Source organism: Lissotriton vulgaris, chromosome 5 (genome assembly GCF_964263255.1).
Source record: "Lissotriton vulgaris chromosome 5, aLisVul1.2, whole genome shotgun sequence".
NCBI classification, from domain to species: Eukaryota; Metazoa; Chordata; class Amphibia; order Caudata; family Salamandridae; genus Lissotriton; species Lissotriton vulgaris.
In genome coordinates, this window is record NC_141693.1 from 324,907,692 (window position 1) to 324,925,172 (window position 17,481).

Below are 17,481 nucleotides of genomic sequence, written 5' to 3' on the forward strand. Positions count from 1 at the left end.
CAATTAATCAATTAATTAAAATAAATTACTGATTCATAAAAATTAATTACCTATTAATTAATAATTAATTTATAATTCCTAATAAATTACTAATTAATTTACTATAATTAAATTACTTCCCACCCTATTCCCCTGTAAACCCATAACCCTCCACAGAACATAATTATCAATTAAACAATTAATTAAAATAAATTACTAATTAATAAAAATTAATTACCTATTAATTAAAAATTAATTTATAATTCCTTATAAATTAATAAATAATTTAGTATAATTAAATTACTTCCCACCCTATTCCCTATAAACCCACAACCCGCTACGGTATTAAAATACACAATTTACTTAAATTGCATTAAAAAAAATACATATTAAATACATAATAATATACGTAAAAATCATATAAAAATCGATATTAGTAACATCGATATTACTAACATAGATATTAGTAACATCGATATTACTTACATAGATATTAACAATATCGATGTTACTTACCTTCGATATTACTTACATTCGATATTACTTACCTTCGATATTACTACTTCGATATTATTGTACTTCGATATTAACAATTCGATATTTTGACTGCCTACAGAATCGTACAGCTCTATGGACTCAGTTTCCCAGCGAGCGATAACGATGACCGATTCAGACAGCCGTTCCAATTTGGTTTCTCCGGAATGAATCGGCTGCTGGAATCTGTTTTTGGGGGCCCGTAGTAGGCCCCCATCACCTGGGGCCCTCCGAATCGGGCCAGTGGGGGTACCCATGGAACTCCCCTTTTCAATCATGCACAGTGTGGCAATCACCATGGGGTGCCTGCCACAAGGGTGCAAGGTTTTCCCCAGCCACCCCTTACTTCAATGGGAGCCTGTGTTCTCCTTCGGAACACAGGTTCCCATTGAAGTCAATGGGAGCTCGACCGAATTGTATCTGGATGCATCCGGATACATCCAAATCGCTTGTTTGGACTCACTCGATCAGAGTCATCCAGAAAGCATTCTGGGGCCGATTCGGTAGGAATGCTTTCCGGACGAGATCGTAATCGGCCTGATAGTATTAAATGAGGGAGGGACCAGGGGAGTGGCTGGGAAAAGTGACATACTTACTGCTAAATGTAGAGGTTTTATGGTGCAGTAAGGAGGGGTTTTGGGATGGCTATGGAGTGCTGTACAAAGGGACATGCACCCACCATAAAAAAGTAATTCATAAGCTGCATTTCTAAAAAAAAAAACACGGATAAAAAGGACCTAAAATAGAAGTAAATGTACTTTAGCTCAGAGCAGAAGTATGTCCAGCACCACACATGAAACCACAACCTCTGGAAAGATGGGGGTGTTGCATTTTGGGGCCGAGCCTTCCTTTTGGTCCCCTGAACGGTGGCTGTATGAATTAGGTTCACTTTCTTCTCCTATCAGATCTTTGAAGAATCTGGGAGTTCTTCTAAATGATTAACTGTACTACATTGCCTCCTTCTTTACTCTTAAGATATGAAATGTAATGTAATGATGTCTTGTAAAGCGCATGAATCACCCCACATGGGGTATCTCCGCGCTGTAGACCGCTGGGGAACCCGTCCTGGCTTTCCTTGTGAGATGGTATCTCCAAGGTGAAACCAGGCATCCCCGGCGTATGTGGGGGGCCATTGTGGAGATGAGGCAAGCTAATGCCCAGAGTTGCCGAGTGTGATCCCTGGTTAGAGTAGGCACCGAGGCGAGAATTATCGAGTCCGCTGGCCCTGGTCCACGACCCTGCCACGTCGGGAATTGAACCCTGGTCCCGGGCCGTCCTCTGCTTCTGGGTCTGCCGCCTCTAACCAGTGAGCCACACCACTCCAAGATGATTAAGAAGATCCTTCCCTTTATTCCGGCTCAGCTGCAGAAAACTGTGGTCACTTCACTGGTTCTGTCGAAGATCGATTACTGTAACAGGCTGTTTTTGAATGAGCACAGCATGTTCTTAATAAGCTGCAGAACGCTAAAACCAGTGTGCTTTACAAAATTCCCAAGTTGATCTCCAAATTTGTCAAGAAACTCCATTGGCCCCCGGTTAGGCAGACGATCACTCTAAAAGAACTGTGAGTTTTACCTGATATATACCAGGCAGGTCGCTACACTCAGCCTCCGCCAAACTGGTAGTAGTCGCCAGATTCAAGTGTGTGAACTGGGATGGCAGAAGCTTTGTGCCTCGAGCATCGAAAGCCTGGAATGCCCTTCCCATGTATATCAAAGCCATTCCTAACCTTTTGGCTTTTAGGAAAGCCTACGGGGTCTCTTTGTTTCCTGTTATCTCAGCCAGCGCCAAAATGCCTTTTTGATATTCAAGTACTTTAGAAGAACATTTAACATAACATCAAATAGCCACTGGTACTGCAACACCCTCCCTTACAAAACAAGCATTGGAATAGCCAATAGTTCACAGCAATGCAAGGGCAATTAGCTTTGGCAATGTCAATGTCTTTAAGCAATGTTGTATAGCAGCATCATATGCATGCCTTCACAACCCGGAATAGAGGAAATGAGAGTGGTGCTGAAGCAAACCAATGATAAAGCTATGGGTGGCTGTACGCCCACTGAGTGTAAACAAAATGTCTTGAAGAGATAGCGCGTGTGCTGTCTAGCCGTAACTAAAGCCGAGAACTACAAATGAATGTGTGCTTCTGTAATATAACTGGTGCTCATGCTAAAAGCAGCTATTATGCAGGGCGAATCGAAAAAGCTAACAATAATAGTAAGGAAATATTTTCCATTGTAAAAAGCTTCCTTTCACCATGTGCCGCACAGCCTATACTGCCCGTCTCCGAGCAGTGGTGTGAAGAGCTCTCTTGTTTTTTTACAGACGAAATTGCTAAAATCCAAGAAGACCTTCAGACTGTCTGTGCTGGTTTTCAGTCTCCCCCCTCCACTGCTATGTCGAAGTCAACGGAGCAGTTCGCTTTCTTCTCTTCCCCGACTGTGTCCGACATTACTACAGTCCTTGCAGCCTTGAAATCAGGGTCTCTCTCCGATCCTTTCCCTGCCAGGGTCCTGGGTGAGATAGCTGAAACAGTAAGCAATGAGATTACCCAGATTGTCAATCTCTCTTTTTCCTCTGCTACTGTCCCGCTCTGCTGGAAGCAAGCCAAATTGCTACTGCTTTTAAAAAAGACTGGGCTTGATCCAGCTGTACTCTCTAATTACCGCCCTATCTCTGTACTGCCTGCCTTAGCAAAGGTCTGCGAGAAGATCGCTTTTAAACAACTGGACAATTTTATTGAAACTTCCCAAGCACTACATCCTGCTCAATCAGGATTTCGGGCCGCCTATAGTACAGAAACGGCTATTCGGGAGTGCCTGGACGGAAGTGGCAGAGCAGCTCTGATTTTATTGGATCTCTCTGCCGCCTTCGACACTGTGCCCCATACATTACTCCTCACTAGACTGGCGGCCATTGGTATCACTGGCCCCGCATTAGACTGGCTGACGTCCTTCCTGGACAATAGGACCCAACAGGTCTGGATGCCTCCTTTTGCCTCCCTCCCCAAGACACTTTCTACTGGAGTCCCCCAGGGGTCTACTCTTAGCCCCCTGCTTTTTAATATTTACCTGACCCCTCTCATTTATCTGGCGGAACAACTGGGGGCCAAAATCATGGCGTACGCCGACGATACCCAACTTTTGTTCACCTGGCCAAAGGACAATTTGGATACGTCGGCGGTCCAACTCTGCCTCTCATCCGTCTTCCGTTGGTTAGCGCTTACTCAGCTCAAGTGCAATGAGGACAAGTCTGAGGTGATCTTCTACGGCTCCTTCCCTGACAATTTTAGTGACCTTTTTTGGCCTCGCGACTTGCCCTGCCCTAAATCCATCGGTGGCCCAGCAAAAAACCTTGGAGTCTGGTTCGGGAATGACCTTAAGTTCGAAGACCATATTAAAAAACTTATGGGGGTTTGCTTTGCCATTCTCAAGACCCTCCGCAGGTTTTTTTCCCCTCCTTCCGAGAGAGGCCAAGGAGACGGTGCTGTGCGCCCTAATTCTTTCTAGGCTTGACTATGCCAACGGTCTGTTTCTGTGGCCTCCCAGCCTTCCTGATCCAACGTCTCCAGGTCATCCAAAATGCGGCCGCCAGGCTTCTGTTCAATCTCCCCATCAGTTCTAGTGTCCGCTCTTGTCTCAAGACCCTCCACTGGCCTCCGGTTGCCCACCGGATTTTGTTTAAAACTCTTGTTCTGGCCTTCCGCGCGGTCCATCTGACCGATCCTGTCTATCTGAGAAAAAGGTTTGCCCTGTACATCCCTAACAGATGTCTCCGTTCGGCCAATCAGTGCCAAATGACGGTCCCCAGATTAAGGCTCTCCCGATTAGGTGGCCAGTCCATCTCGGTCAGGGCCTCAAGGGCCTGGAATGTTCTCCCTTTCCATCTTAGAGTTGCTCCAAACATTACGGCCTTTAAGAAAGGGCTGAAAACCCATCTGTTCAACATCACCCTCTAATTCTGCTAATTTCCATTTTTTCCTCGGAATCTGACCTCACCTTCCGCGCCAGGATACTATTTTAGTAACAGAGTGCGCTACAAAATCCTTTATATCACATATCATATATCATATCATATCATATATTATATCATAGATAGCACTCAGATGCCTTCGGGTCAAATTTGCAAACTGCAACACTACAAAACTGCAAAAATCAAACAAGCCCAGTGGCACTGAAGCAGTGGAGTTTGAGGGACACATTACATCAATTGTAGCTGTTTTACTGCTAAAGCAGGGAATAGGTGCACATTTTGTTGCTACTTGCATTGGGGCCCTTCCACTGTCCTTGTTACAATGCATCGCTAATGGAGAGCATATGGAACATGACAAAGGGGACTCTGTGATGCCAACAAGCATCCTCCTCCTAGAGAAAGGAAAACTGCTGGATAGGTGACAATGTACAGCTTTAATAATAGCAAAGCAAAAGGAATCGCCTACTGGGCAGCACATGGGGGGAAGGAGAGGATATGCTTTTCTAATTTCATAATACAAAGATCTGGCCCTCAGTGGAGAAGTGACCAATCTGTGAGAGGGGAGGTAAGACACACTAACAAAAGAGCACAGACAATTATTTTCTCATTGAGCCACCTGCTCCTGTGTCCCACCAACGAATGCTCTGCTGCAGTAGGGGTCTGGTGCCAGCGTGCTTTTGGGAGATGTAGTTTTAGCTGGACAACATGCAGGGTTTGCAGATGCTAACATTCTGGGCTCTGTACGACTACATTTCCTGATGTACAGCAGATTGGCACGGCAGAGAGCAATGTCTGTGGAGTTTGACTAAGAAGTGGTGTTTGAGTTGGAGGTGGGCGACAGCTCCATGTTTAATGCGCTAACACGCTGCAGTGAAAAGGGGCAACAGAGCAGGTGCCCAATTGTAGCAAACCCGAGCTTCAGGGGACATGGGGTAATAGTCCAGGTGTTTTATGGCTGGGGTGCTTGGGAAGGAGTGGGTAGCCTGTAAAGCTGGTGTGGCAGGACAGCAGAGGAAACATACCTTGATCTGCAAAAGGGACAGGGCGTGAGGCTGTCTGTAAAATTCGGCCTGCACTACTGGCATTGATATATGGGAGACGGAGTGAAAAGATAAGCTCTCCCTTAGAGTGCTTGAACACAGAGAAAAAAGTAGCTCCAAAAACGGAGGGAGAGGATGGACACAAGTACTAGGTCCATGCTCCAGGAGAGGGCCAAACACAAGGATAGGACAAGACACAAGCATGCCTTCACAAATCAGAAAGAAGGAAATTAGAGTGATGCTGAAGCAGACCAATGATAAAACTATGTACAGGCTGTAAGCCCACTGTGTGTAAACAAAATGCCTCAAAGAGACAGCATATGCGCTGTCTATCCGAGACCTAAAAATAGAGGTAGGTACTTAAAATACAACAACATAGGAAATACTGTTAAATTAAATCTAATTATTTAAACTATTTAAAAGTATACATAAATGTAATTTAATGTTAAAAATGTATTTAAAAAACATATTTGCCAGCAGCGCAGAGATCTACTTATTGTAAGGTGTAGGGAAATATACCACCACACTTGAAACTAATTAGCTGAAATATTTTATTTTAAATCTAGAACAAAATACAAAATGCTACTGCACTATTAAATTAATTTCTAATTAAACATTTAATTAATTTAAATGTATTCAAATACTCATTATTTTTGAAAAATTTATTTTCAAAAATATACCACCCAAAGTAAAATGTTGCTATTTATTTATTCTGCATATATTAATATAATTGCATAACAGTATGCAAAGAATTAATTTAATGTAACCATTTATTTTAAACATTTTTATATTTATTTTTAGTTAAGAAAAGGTTATTAAAATATGTTATCATAAGATGATATTTCGTTTTTAACTGTGTTTAACTTATTTAACAATACACTAATTTGAGAAATATATTTAAAAAGTCGAAATAAATGTATTTACTTTGATATTGTTTTCTATAGGGTACTCTTAATCCCCTACCTTCATTATTTTCTGTCTGAGGTTGTTGCAGTGCCACTGGGTGGCCACATGTGGAGCTGGACTTAATACTGCTCAATTTTGATAGTAGTAACTTAAAGTTAGAAAATTGGCTCCACCTACCTTTTCCCAAAGGTAATTTTACACTTTTGTGTAACTTTGAACTTGTAGGGCCTGATTCACAAATTGCATTTTGTAGTACATTTGGTAATACTACTATAGTAGTGCAAAACATACTACAAAATGCTATTCACGAAAAGCACTTCTAAAGTACTGCAAAAAAATAAGAAAAAAAGCAGTAGTAAGTCCAACACCACACATGCTTAACCACTGGTTCTACAACACTCTCCCATGGAAAATAATGGAAGTAGGGACTCTAAATAAACCTACATGTGAAATTTTGTTAAATTAAATTATTTTAAATAGATATTTTCTAACATTAAAATACATTTATTTCTATTTTTAACTATTTAAAGCCATTAAAATTAATTTAACCGTAATTACTATGTGGTTTTATTTTAAGTCCTGACCTCCATTGGAGGGTGTTGCAGTACCAGTGGTTGGCCATGTGTGGTACTGGACTTACTATTAGTGCAGTTTGTGAATATCATTTAGTAGTTCGTTTTGTAGTACTATTGTACTACTGCAAAGCATACACCAAATGCAGTATGTGAATCAGCCCCATTAATGTTGAATCGTACAAATAGTATGCGTACTCAAAAGTGTAAGAATAAATAGCATACATGTGTAACTTACAGTAGCGGCCGGCATGGCTCGCGTGTGGTGGGCGGGGGGGATCATGGCGTGGGGAGGGGGTCACGCGGGGAGGAGGAATCATATTTTTTTTAAAATTAAAAACCTGCCTTTCCGCCGGGCCCCGCATTGTCACTGCTCCTGCTCTCCTGCCTCCAACGGTAACAGGAAGCAGGCAGCCAGGCTCCCTCCCCTAAGCCAATCATAACACTGCAGCATTGTGATTTGTTAGGACGGCTTCCAGCCAGGGGCTAATGGGGAGGGCATGTTGGAGAAGGACAGAGTGCACATGACTTTTTTGGGCGGCCCGAGAGGGTAGACCAAACAGTCTTTGTACACTCAGGAGTGGGCAAACCTCTCCCACCCTGCCCTGCTCAAAAGCAGAGCTGCCCGACACCCGCCGGCATGCAATGCGCAAAGCAAACATAAAATGGTAATAACAAAAAATTATTACCATTTTATATTTTAGCTTTCTCGCAATGCGAGAAATCAGTGGGGCGACAGTCCTCCGCCCTAGTGGAGGAGCCGCCTGTGATAACTTACTCATAATTGTAAGTTACTTTTGCTTAACAGCCCCAGTGTTGTTCGCAAAACAATAGTAGTTCTAGACACTCCAGCAACTGTTTTGAAATAAATGGGAATTGGAATATTCGTGGGAATTTAGGGGTCTATTACGATGGCGGGCAGACAAAGTCCGCCCGCCATCACACCGGGAGATGGGACCGCCCGCTATGTGTATGGCGGTCCAGCATGTACAATTAGGATGCGCCCGCCACACTGACGGGCGCATCTCGCATTTTTTGCATTGCGCCGGGCGGTGCTGTCAGCAGCTCCCGCCGCAATGCAAAAAGGCATCTGTGCATTTGCATGCACAGCGTGGCACGTGCCACGTTGTGCATGCAAATGCAGGGGGGTATCATAGGTACCGCCAATGGGCACCCTCTGGGGGCCTGCACCGGGCACCCAACTGCAAAAACCGCATGCCTTTCTGCCACGGAAAGGCTGGTTCCCGCAACCATTGTAATATGGATGGTGTTGTCTAGCACACACTGCCACCATATTCAACCCTTTTCCGCTCGGTCGACTGGTCAACCGGGCGGAAAAGCGGCGAACGGTCTCCCTGTCCGCCGCGGTACTCCCCACCATCATAATATGGCGGGGGTAAATGGGAGGCAGGCGGGAGATTCTGTCGAGCGCCATTGTAATAGACCACTTAGTCTTTATAATTAGACAATAGTCCCCGCTTAATACATTTATTAAAAGGAACTTTTTTTATTACTCGGAGGGCAGAAAGTCTCATTATAGTTTCACATGTATGGTAGCTCTTTCGCTGCCAAGAGGAAGTCATTTTACACAGTGTTAATTGCTGTTTGTACTTGGCCTTCAACCTCCAAAATCCCCTTTGTCATCGGACGCGCTGCTGAAGTTATTAGCAATGCAGTCATTTATTCACATTAGCAATGCAGTCATTTATTCAGGCTCGCAGGTTATGAAAATAGAGGCTAGGACTAAATCCCACTCGGCGGGAGGTGTATTTTTCACTTCCTTTCTGCAGAGCGCAAGGCAGGCCCGGATGAGCTACTGCCCTCGAGGGGCCCGAATGATGATCGACATTCCAGGCCTCCCAACCGGTCGTCCTTTCAATATGTATTTTGGACCAAAATGATGATTTTACCAGACTGCATTTTTTTCTCAACTGACGGTGAAAACATTTTATGATTGGTGGCATTCTGAGTTTTTTGTTGTGTCAAATCTTTGAAAGGTACACATTTTATTTACATTTCATATAGCCGAAAACTCCCAGCCATTGGGCCATAACCCTAGAAATTGTAGTCCACTTTTAGGCTTCTTTCCTGTAGGCCACCCACATTACGTAAAAAAAACAAAAACAGATTTTTTTTCTGCCTTGTATTCTTATTTGCTTTTTTGAAAAAAAGTTTAGAATGGTGGTATTTATTACGAAAATTGCATATTTGTAGGTATTTGTCAGCCCGCGTGACTCTCATCAACTACTGTGGTGACGCACTAAAACCACCAAACCGCTGTGTGCATCAGCCCCAAAAATGTTCCAGGTATGAACTGTCTGTTATAGATAATAGTTCTAAAATCTGGTTAAACGTTCAGAAAATAACATTCAGAAAATAATAATGGAGTGAGCCAATCGCCTTGTCTGAATTGAGAACAAAGCACTGATTCAACCACTGTACAATTCTTCTGGTGTGTGTGCTGTGAGCCAATCAAAGAGGTTCATTTTGGGTACTTTATTTGCTCTTTTCTGCTGCAGCAGTATTTTTTAACTTAAATAAGACAAATAAAGGCAAATGAATAACAACGCTGCTAATCACTCACCGGTTTTCGCTCACCAGATTATCACTTTATCAGTTATCCCATACCAATTCCCTGCTCACCATCCTTTTCCCATACTTCCCTGTACCACTTCCTCCATGCCCTAGCTTTCCGCTTTGACTAGTTCTCACACAACTACTCTCTCATTTCTAGGTTTTAACTGTTGAATCTCATTCCTCACCCTCGCCTTTCTCCCTTGCCCAAAAAAATTCTTGCCTCTTACCTGGGGGAATTTCCTGGTGTTACCTACTCACGAACCCTGCCGATTTCCTACTTGTTGGGTCTTTCCTCTTGCCCCTTTGTCTACAAACTATTATCCTCACCCTGTCCCTGTATATCCAGTCTGTCTCCGGTCTGCTTGCTATGTACCTGAGCTATCTCCCTCGTCCACCACACTAGTCCCAGATTTCAGTGGAATCCTGCTGTTCTATCCTCCCGTTGAGGCCGATTTCTCTGGTACTCCTTTAGTGACCCTTGCCCTCAGAGGGGGCAAAACTTTGCACCCTCTAAAGCCAGGGGTCACAAATGAAGTACCAGGAGTAGCAGGGAGCAAGCTAGAAGTCACAGCTGCGACCGCTGACTACCCTCAAATGACGTCTATGCTTTTGAGCTCACCTTTTTTTGCTGCTGCAATCCAGGGATTAATTTGTAAAAGAAAAAGCACCAGGCCCAAAGTTTTGCTCAGAAGCCGGGGGCAGATACTGTTGAAGGTCAGAGTGTCACATTCAGAGGCTCTGCAGTCTTGATTGCACCTCATGCCTATTGTTCCACCACTGTCCCTCCCTGCCTCTTTAGCTCACTCTTGCAGGTTCTTTTTAATAGGTGCTTTCACACTTTTTTCACAGTTTTTTCCGTCTCTCTCTTTGCCTTGTTTCTCCTTTTTCTGTTTTTAGGTCTCGCGTGCGAATGCAGCGCAGTTACTTCGCTAGCGAGACTCTATAGTCGTCGCTTTCCTTAGCGAAGGGAGACAGGAGGTGGCACGCGAGGACAGGGGATGTGCAAGCATACGGAGTGCACATCTCATGTCTCCTTTCGGCAGAGAAACCGGCGGAACAGCGCGCACATCGAGTGCTGCGCATGGCGTCTCCCACCACCGCGCCTTGATGTATTATGGCTCGGCCCCTCGCTCCCTCTCTGCGCGCACGTTTTTGCATTCTCTCAGGGTGGCTCCAGTGGCCGGCAGCGGCTGCCATCTTGAGAGTGGAGGTTTTCACTGGGCAGTCTCGGGTTTCAGATAAGGAAGCGTAGAGATCTAAAACAAATGGAGCATTACATCTCGGAGCGTAAACAGTCACTGGTTAGGGGATATGTACCGCGTGCAGATCGGTGTATCTGCTGTGAGTGACAAACTCCCCATGCAATGCAAACTGTAAACAGCGCCTGACTGGACTCCAGCTGGAAGCTGGCCAGTCTGTGCCAAACAGGACAGCAACCTACGCCAAAGGGTCTGACAGTGGCGAGTACCAATATGAGAGGATGTGGCTTTACAGCCAGAACAGGCGATTTCGGAACTGGGAATCTAGGTTCGAGTCCGGCGGCGTCTCTGCAACCTGTGATTCTAGACAACTCACTCAATCTCGCTGTGCTTTAAAATAAAATAACCCGATCTTGTGTAATCTAACTAGTGCTCGTGTAAAGCGTGCCGATGCCCTTGGGCCGAGTCCTCGTTTTATACAACTGTACAAATAAATAAAGACCTGCCCAGAGCGGCGCTATACACATTAAAAATATAGGAGCCAAGATAATAGCACAACAACCCAAATACGCACTAGCACAGTAGCCTTGAAAGTACAAAGGCCGGACTATAAAATCCCTACCCCATATAAGTAGGATTTTATGTTTTCAGAAGTTTCACTTCAGCGCCGCACTCAAGTGTTGGCCCTTATACGACCGAAAAGGCAGCATTATGCTGGAAAGTGCGAGTCTCAGTTTGAAAAACTTCTAACCATGCCGAGAGGCCGTCAATGCCCCCTCGCTAACAAATTATAGTACGGCACAAATAAAATTCGACCAGGCCCCAAAAACAAAGTTTGTACTTTTCTTTTGTGAAAATTATATGCCAACGTGGGAGGGGAGCATAAGACCAGTAAGACCAGCACACAGGTGGTAGTAGTGAAAACTATACAGAGTGCAGCCACAGCGCACAGAATTCGCTCTCTTGGGACTCACATGTAGCTTACGTTACGAGCAAGATGGCTACCAGCGTTCATCCAGCCTATTGGTGCCACGCATCGAAAGCCCCTGTGTCCCTATTACCCAGAAGCCCAGCACCATAGAGAGACACAGGACAGCTGGCACTCTCCTAGATGTCCATGCTCTATAAATCGGGACAATAACGATAAATGTATTTATTGTTCAAAGGAGGTAAAACACCCCTTTGTGTCTGCAAATAAATCATCATTTGGGGACAGAAGTAGCAAGGAACACCAATCCATGCAGTTATTCAAGGACAGAGGTCTGAGGATAACTAGCACCAAGAAAGGTAATAAACTGTCACCTGCACAACTGCAACAAATTATAGACGGAATGCCGAATAATTCAAACATTCTCCATTCTGTAACCAGCACAGACAGGGGCAAACGGCCATTTGTGCTCTTGTAGTTGCAATAAAACAATCACATGAGCAGTTCTGCTGGGACTGCTGACCCTCCACAAGGACTACAGTAAGTAAATTGATTTTTGTATGTCTCCATTAACTCCTGATGTGGAAACTGGGGTCTGCCCTTTTAAGATTTCACCACGGCCCTGTATTTCTGCCAACGAATAAGACTGTGTACTTGATGTGCAATGAGCCTCACAGAATATATGCCTAAATCCATATGGATTGTAATGGCCAAGAGCTTGAAAACATAAATGGCAGAATCATCATACGAAAAGAGACCAAAAAACAAAGTGAATGTTTCCAAAACTTTTCAACAGTTATATTTAGAGAACTGATTAGTTTGGATCATGACACAATGGTGCTACTATAAACATTTAAAGCAGCGTCGTGTGGAATAAGGCACTTCCTTGCATTTTAAACTGCTAGCACAACATTAAAAGAAACATTTTCAAATAATGCAGTCAGCCGTCACTGACCATTCTAGTTTATTCGTGCGTGGTGAAAAACAAGTACACTCTTTCGTTCCAGAGGGATGCTCATATTACAGACCACAAGATATTTTTGCCAACATAACATCAGAATGTACTTGTTCTCTCTGTCTTTAGTTAAGAGTCTGCTAAGAAAAAAAATAATATTGGGCCTCAAAATGAGTGGCTGTGGAGTCCACCTGCAACCACCAGCTTAAATTAAGTACTACTGTGACCATTCATTCAAAGGCTATTATTTGTATGAGACACTGGAATGTTGCGCGCTCCATTGAAAATAATGGAGTGCTCAGGGCTTCTAATGGCCGGTAGTAGCCTGGAGTACCAACATTCCAATTATGTTCAAAAGCTGTGAACAAAGGCCTCAACTCCCCACGAGCTCCGTGAGATATTTGTTTTACAAATTAGAACATTCTGCCCTCTTGGGGTGGAATGTTCTAATAGGCTTAGAGCCCTCCGTAGTGGGATCTACCGGCCATTAAAGGCCAGCTCCTTTGAGCCTGCTACGGTGGCCTCTAAGGCTATATTGAATTCTGCAGTTTGAAAGCAAAATGTCTCATGACATAAAACAACATAATAAACAAGCAAGAAATAGCCAAGAGCCAAATGGACAGGAAACTTCTGTGACTACTTACGATCGCAGTGCTTGCCATCACTCCGTAGCTGGTAGTTCTGCCGACACCGGCACTGGTAGTGGGCAGACGTGAGCTGGACACAGTCATGTTCACAGCCTCCATTGCTGACAGAGCAGGAGTTCACAGCTAAATAGGGAACGAAAAGAACATGATTACAGCCTCAAAAGGACTGATGACGTTTTACAGACCAGAAAGGGAAACTCCAGATTCCCTCCTCTAAAAATAATTTAGGCACTAGGTACGGGACACATCTTAGGAATGCCCCAACATGGAACACACCATTTTGATGAGCCTAGCCTGGTGAATTTCTATTCATATGAGGAAAGTCAATTTTTCAGATCGAATATATATATTAAAAAAACTTTAAAAACTTCTTACAAATTATAAAATAAAAGTGATTTTAAGAACAAATAAATAAAACAAGACTAGGAAAAAGATAAAGTGGAAACAAAAAAACATGTAGAATAGTCTACTTTAGAAATCTATCGCTACTGGAAACGAAGGACCAGAGGAAAAGAGTCGCAGTGGAAATTGGAAATAAAATAGTACACAAAAAGCAATGGGTGAAGGAAAAATAGGCTCAGGGATAGAAAGTACAAAAAAACTGGTGATCGAGGAGGAGAGAGGTCCTCAATTTTCTGGGGTAAAACAACAAGCATTTGCAATGCAATAGTTTGTGCATTAACGCAAGTTTAAGCTATTTGCATTGTAAATGACAATGCCTTTTATTTATGTTTTAAAAACCAAAACATAAATAAAAGGCATTTAATCTACAAGGCCAATAGCTCAAACTCAAGTAAATGCGAGACCTATTGTATTGCAAATGCTTGTTTCGAGTTGGGTTAGCCATGCGTCTCGTTGCACGCGTCCGACATTATTTAGCATGTAAATAAAACATTTCTTTAAACGATTTGGGTGAGCCGTGCGCAGCGAGACGCACGGCCATCACTATTTTGCATATATTTATTTATTTTAAAAGCATTGGCATAGCCAATAGGTAGGCACCACAGACAATGGGAGAGAGGGCGGGGTAAGGTAGGCATCACGGACAACGGGAGGGTGGGGGTAAGTTAGGCATCACAGACAACGGGAGGGAGGGCAGGGTAAAGTAGACATCATGGACAATGGGAGGGAGAGCGGGGGTAAGGTAGGCATCACAGACAAAGGGAGGAAGGGCGGGGGGGTAAAGAAGGAACGGACAATGGGATGGGGGGTTTGTAAAGAGGGCATCACAGACTGAATGTAAACAAAGCACGTCATGCCTGCAGTAAGAGAAACTGGATAAATAAAATAGTGCTAACAAACTTAAGAACACGTACTGTGTAACAACCGAAGTAAAAGGGCCAGTCGCCATGGGAGGTTACGAATAAAGACAAAGCGGTACTAAGGTGGGACTAACAAGCCTTTTTACAAATCAGAAGCCAGCATTTAGGAAGTACAATTACACAAGCCAATGGCAAATATGAATGAATGAAAAACTATTTGTAAAGCGCAATGGCTACCCTGAGGCCTCCCAGCGCTATGGACAGCGACAACCAGTAGTCAAGATGAAATCAGATGCAGTTCTTAAAGAGCAATGTTTTTAAAAGTCTACGAAAAGACAACAGATTGGCTTCCTGACGAAGAGAGATAGGGAGAAGATTCCAGAGGGTAGCCGAGTTATATGCGAATGATCGTCCACCACATCTTGCTCTTTTTACTTTAGGTGATAGGAGAAGATAGGCAGTTGTTCACCGGAGGGGGCCTATTAGGTTGGTATGGGGTGACCAGGGATTGGATAATAGCAGGGCTGTGCTTCCAAAAAGCTTTGTGGGCTAAGCACATGGCCTTAAACTGGATCCTTTCTCTGATCGGCAGCCAGTGCAGGGTCACTAAAGCTGATAATGCAGACGGTTAACAGGGAATCTGCAAGAGCAGACGAGCAGCACAGTTTTGAATAGCCTGGAGTTTCCTGATGGTGTATAAAGCAGCACCCAAATAAACAGCGTTCCCATAGTCCAGGCAGGAGAGAATAAGAGCCTGGACCATGAGTTTTCTGGCTTGAAAAGGGAGAAGGGGGAGTATTTTTTTTCAGCATTCCAAGCAGGTCGAAGCAAGTGGCTGAGAGTTTCACAACCTGGTGATTGAATGTAAGAGAATTGTCAAGCCACATGCCCAGACTCCTAATCTGCTCTTTTGGGGTTGGTGTGGGTCCAAGGCATTTAGGCCAGAGAAGTGCAGAGTCAAATGTGGGGGAGTTGCCCAGGAGCATAAGCTCCATCTTGTACCCATTAAGTTTGAGGCAGGAGAGCTCCATCCATTTGGCAACCTCCTCTGGGCAGCAGCTTAGGGCGCTAGATGACTGCTCGTGGTGGTTAAGCGCCACCACGAGTTGAGTGTCATCTGCGTAGGTGATGATTTTTATACCAAATGGATGGACAATCTCTGCCAAGGGCTTCATGTACACATTAAACAGTGTAGGGCGCAGGAAGAGCCCTGAGGCACCCCACAGTTAAGAGGCCATTGATTGGACACCACATTGCCTTCAAAGATCTTAAATGACTGCTCATTTAAAAAGGATTGCATCCATGTTAGAGCAGTACCGGATAATCCCAGATTTTTAAGTCGGAGAATAAAGGTGTTATGATTTACAGTGTCAAAAGCGGCACTGAGGTCGAGGAGGATAATCGCGACATTACCTCCTCCATCCAAAATCCTCCTTGCCTCCTCAGTAGCCACAAGCAAGGCGGTTTCAGTCCCAGAATGGGGGCGAAAACCGGTCTGGAAGGAATGGAGTAAATTGCTTGACTCGAGATAATCCACCAGAGTAGTATTGATGTGTTTCTCGAGGATCTTGCTCACCCAGGGAAGGAGGGAAATGGGCCGGTAGTTAAAAAGGTCATCCTGATTTAAGTTGGGTTTCTTAGGGATGGCTTTAACCATGACACACTTCCAAGCAGGGGGAAGATGCCTGATGAAATGGAGAGGTTTACAAGGTTCAGAATGGCCAGGCAGACGAGATCACTGGTTAACGTAAGGACCTGCGGAGGAGCAGGGTCTGTCGGAGAGCCAGATTTGAGTTTCATTGTAATAGACCCCCGTAACGCAAGATCCAAAGGGGGAACTGTTCAAGGGAAATTTGGATTCCAGGTTGGAAATCTGGTGTAGATAACACAACAGGAGGGTTCGGAGGAGTTGGAAATGAAGCATAAATGTTTTGAACCTTTTGAGAGAAAAATTCTGCCAAGGTTTTACTGCGAGAAACAGCACCCCCGACGAGGGCTATTTCTGAGGCAGTTTGGTAAGGGTTTTGGCGATGCGGAAAATTCCTTTGGGCGAATTAGCAGCTGAATAAATTTTTTCTTCATAGAGGACAGCTTGGGCAAGTTTAATTTCAAGTTTATAAGATCTAATTGCCTTCCTGTATTCTAATTTACTGAGGTCTGAGTAGTCTATTCTTTCCAGCCTTCTACAGGATTGTTTCATGTCTCTCAATTTAGGGGAGAACCATGGTGCGACATTCTGTCTGTTGAATATTTTCTTGGGCTTTTTCGGAAGTACAGCGTCCAGTGAGCTCTGGACTCAGTGGTTAAAGTTCTCAATGGCCTGATAAAGATTGGGGTTGTTTAGTGGCTTCTAGGGCATGTTTCCACTGGTCCAAGGGAAGTTTAGGCCAATTCCGTTCCTGAACAGAAATAATGCTAGCGGGAGAGGGTGGCCCGAGCATTTCCCAAACTAGCGGGATTAAGAAATGATCGGACCACGGGAGCGGAGCAGGGACTCCTGCACATAGGTCGTTAGAGTTACTAAACACAGGGTCCAAAAGATGTCCTTTAGAGTGAGTGGGTTTCCTCGCTTTCTTACTAAGCTGGGGTGCTAAAAGGCTCTCAGACAGCTCCCTGGCCGTTTTATTAGATGGATCATCTAGATGGAGATTAAGATCTCCAAGCACTGTGATATTAGAAAAATCACAGGCTAAATTAGCAACGGTGGAGGGAAGGGCATCAAGAAAATGTCTAGGCGTGCCAGGTGGGCGGAAAATTAGAAGGCCTGGGAAGGTGTTAGTAGGGGATGCGTCAATCGTGAAAATGAGGCTTTCACAATCTGGTAGAGGATCTGCGGAGATCCGACAATTGACTTTGTCATTGACAATCACAGCTATTCCTCCCCCTCAACCACTTTTATTACCTACCCTA

At 44.2% G+C, this 17,481-nt stretch overlaps 1 protein-coding gene across 2 annotated transcripts in view; it reads right to left on the bottom strand.

Moving 5' to 3' along the window:
• MEGF6 (multiple EGF like domains 6) overlaps nucleotides 1-17,481 on the bottom strand; it is a 1,305,820-nt gene that overhangs the window by 259,620 nt on the left and 1,028,719 nt on the right. For both annotated transcript variants that reach the window (XM_086921560.1, XM_086921561.1), the window contains one exon: nucleotides 13,307-13,432. In XM_086921560.1, the coding sequence (XP_086777686.1) occupies nucleotides 13,307-13,432 (126 nt within the window). The remainder of the gene's footprint in view (nucleotides 1-13,306; nucleotides 13,433-17,481) is intronic.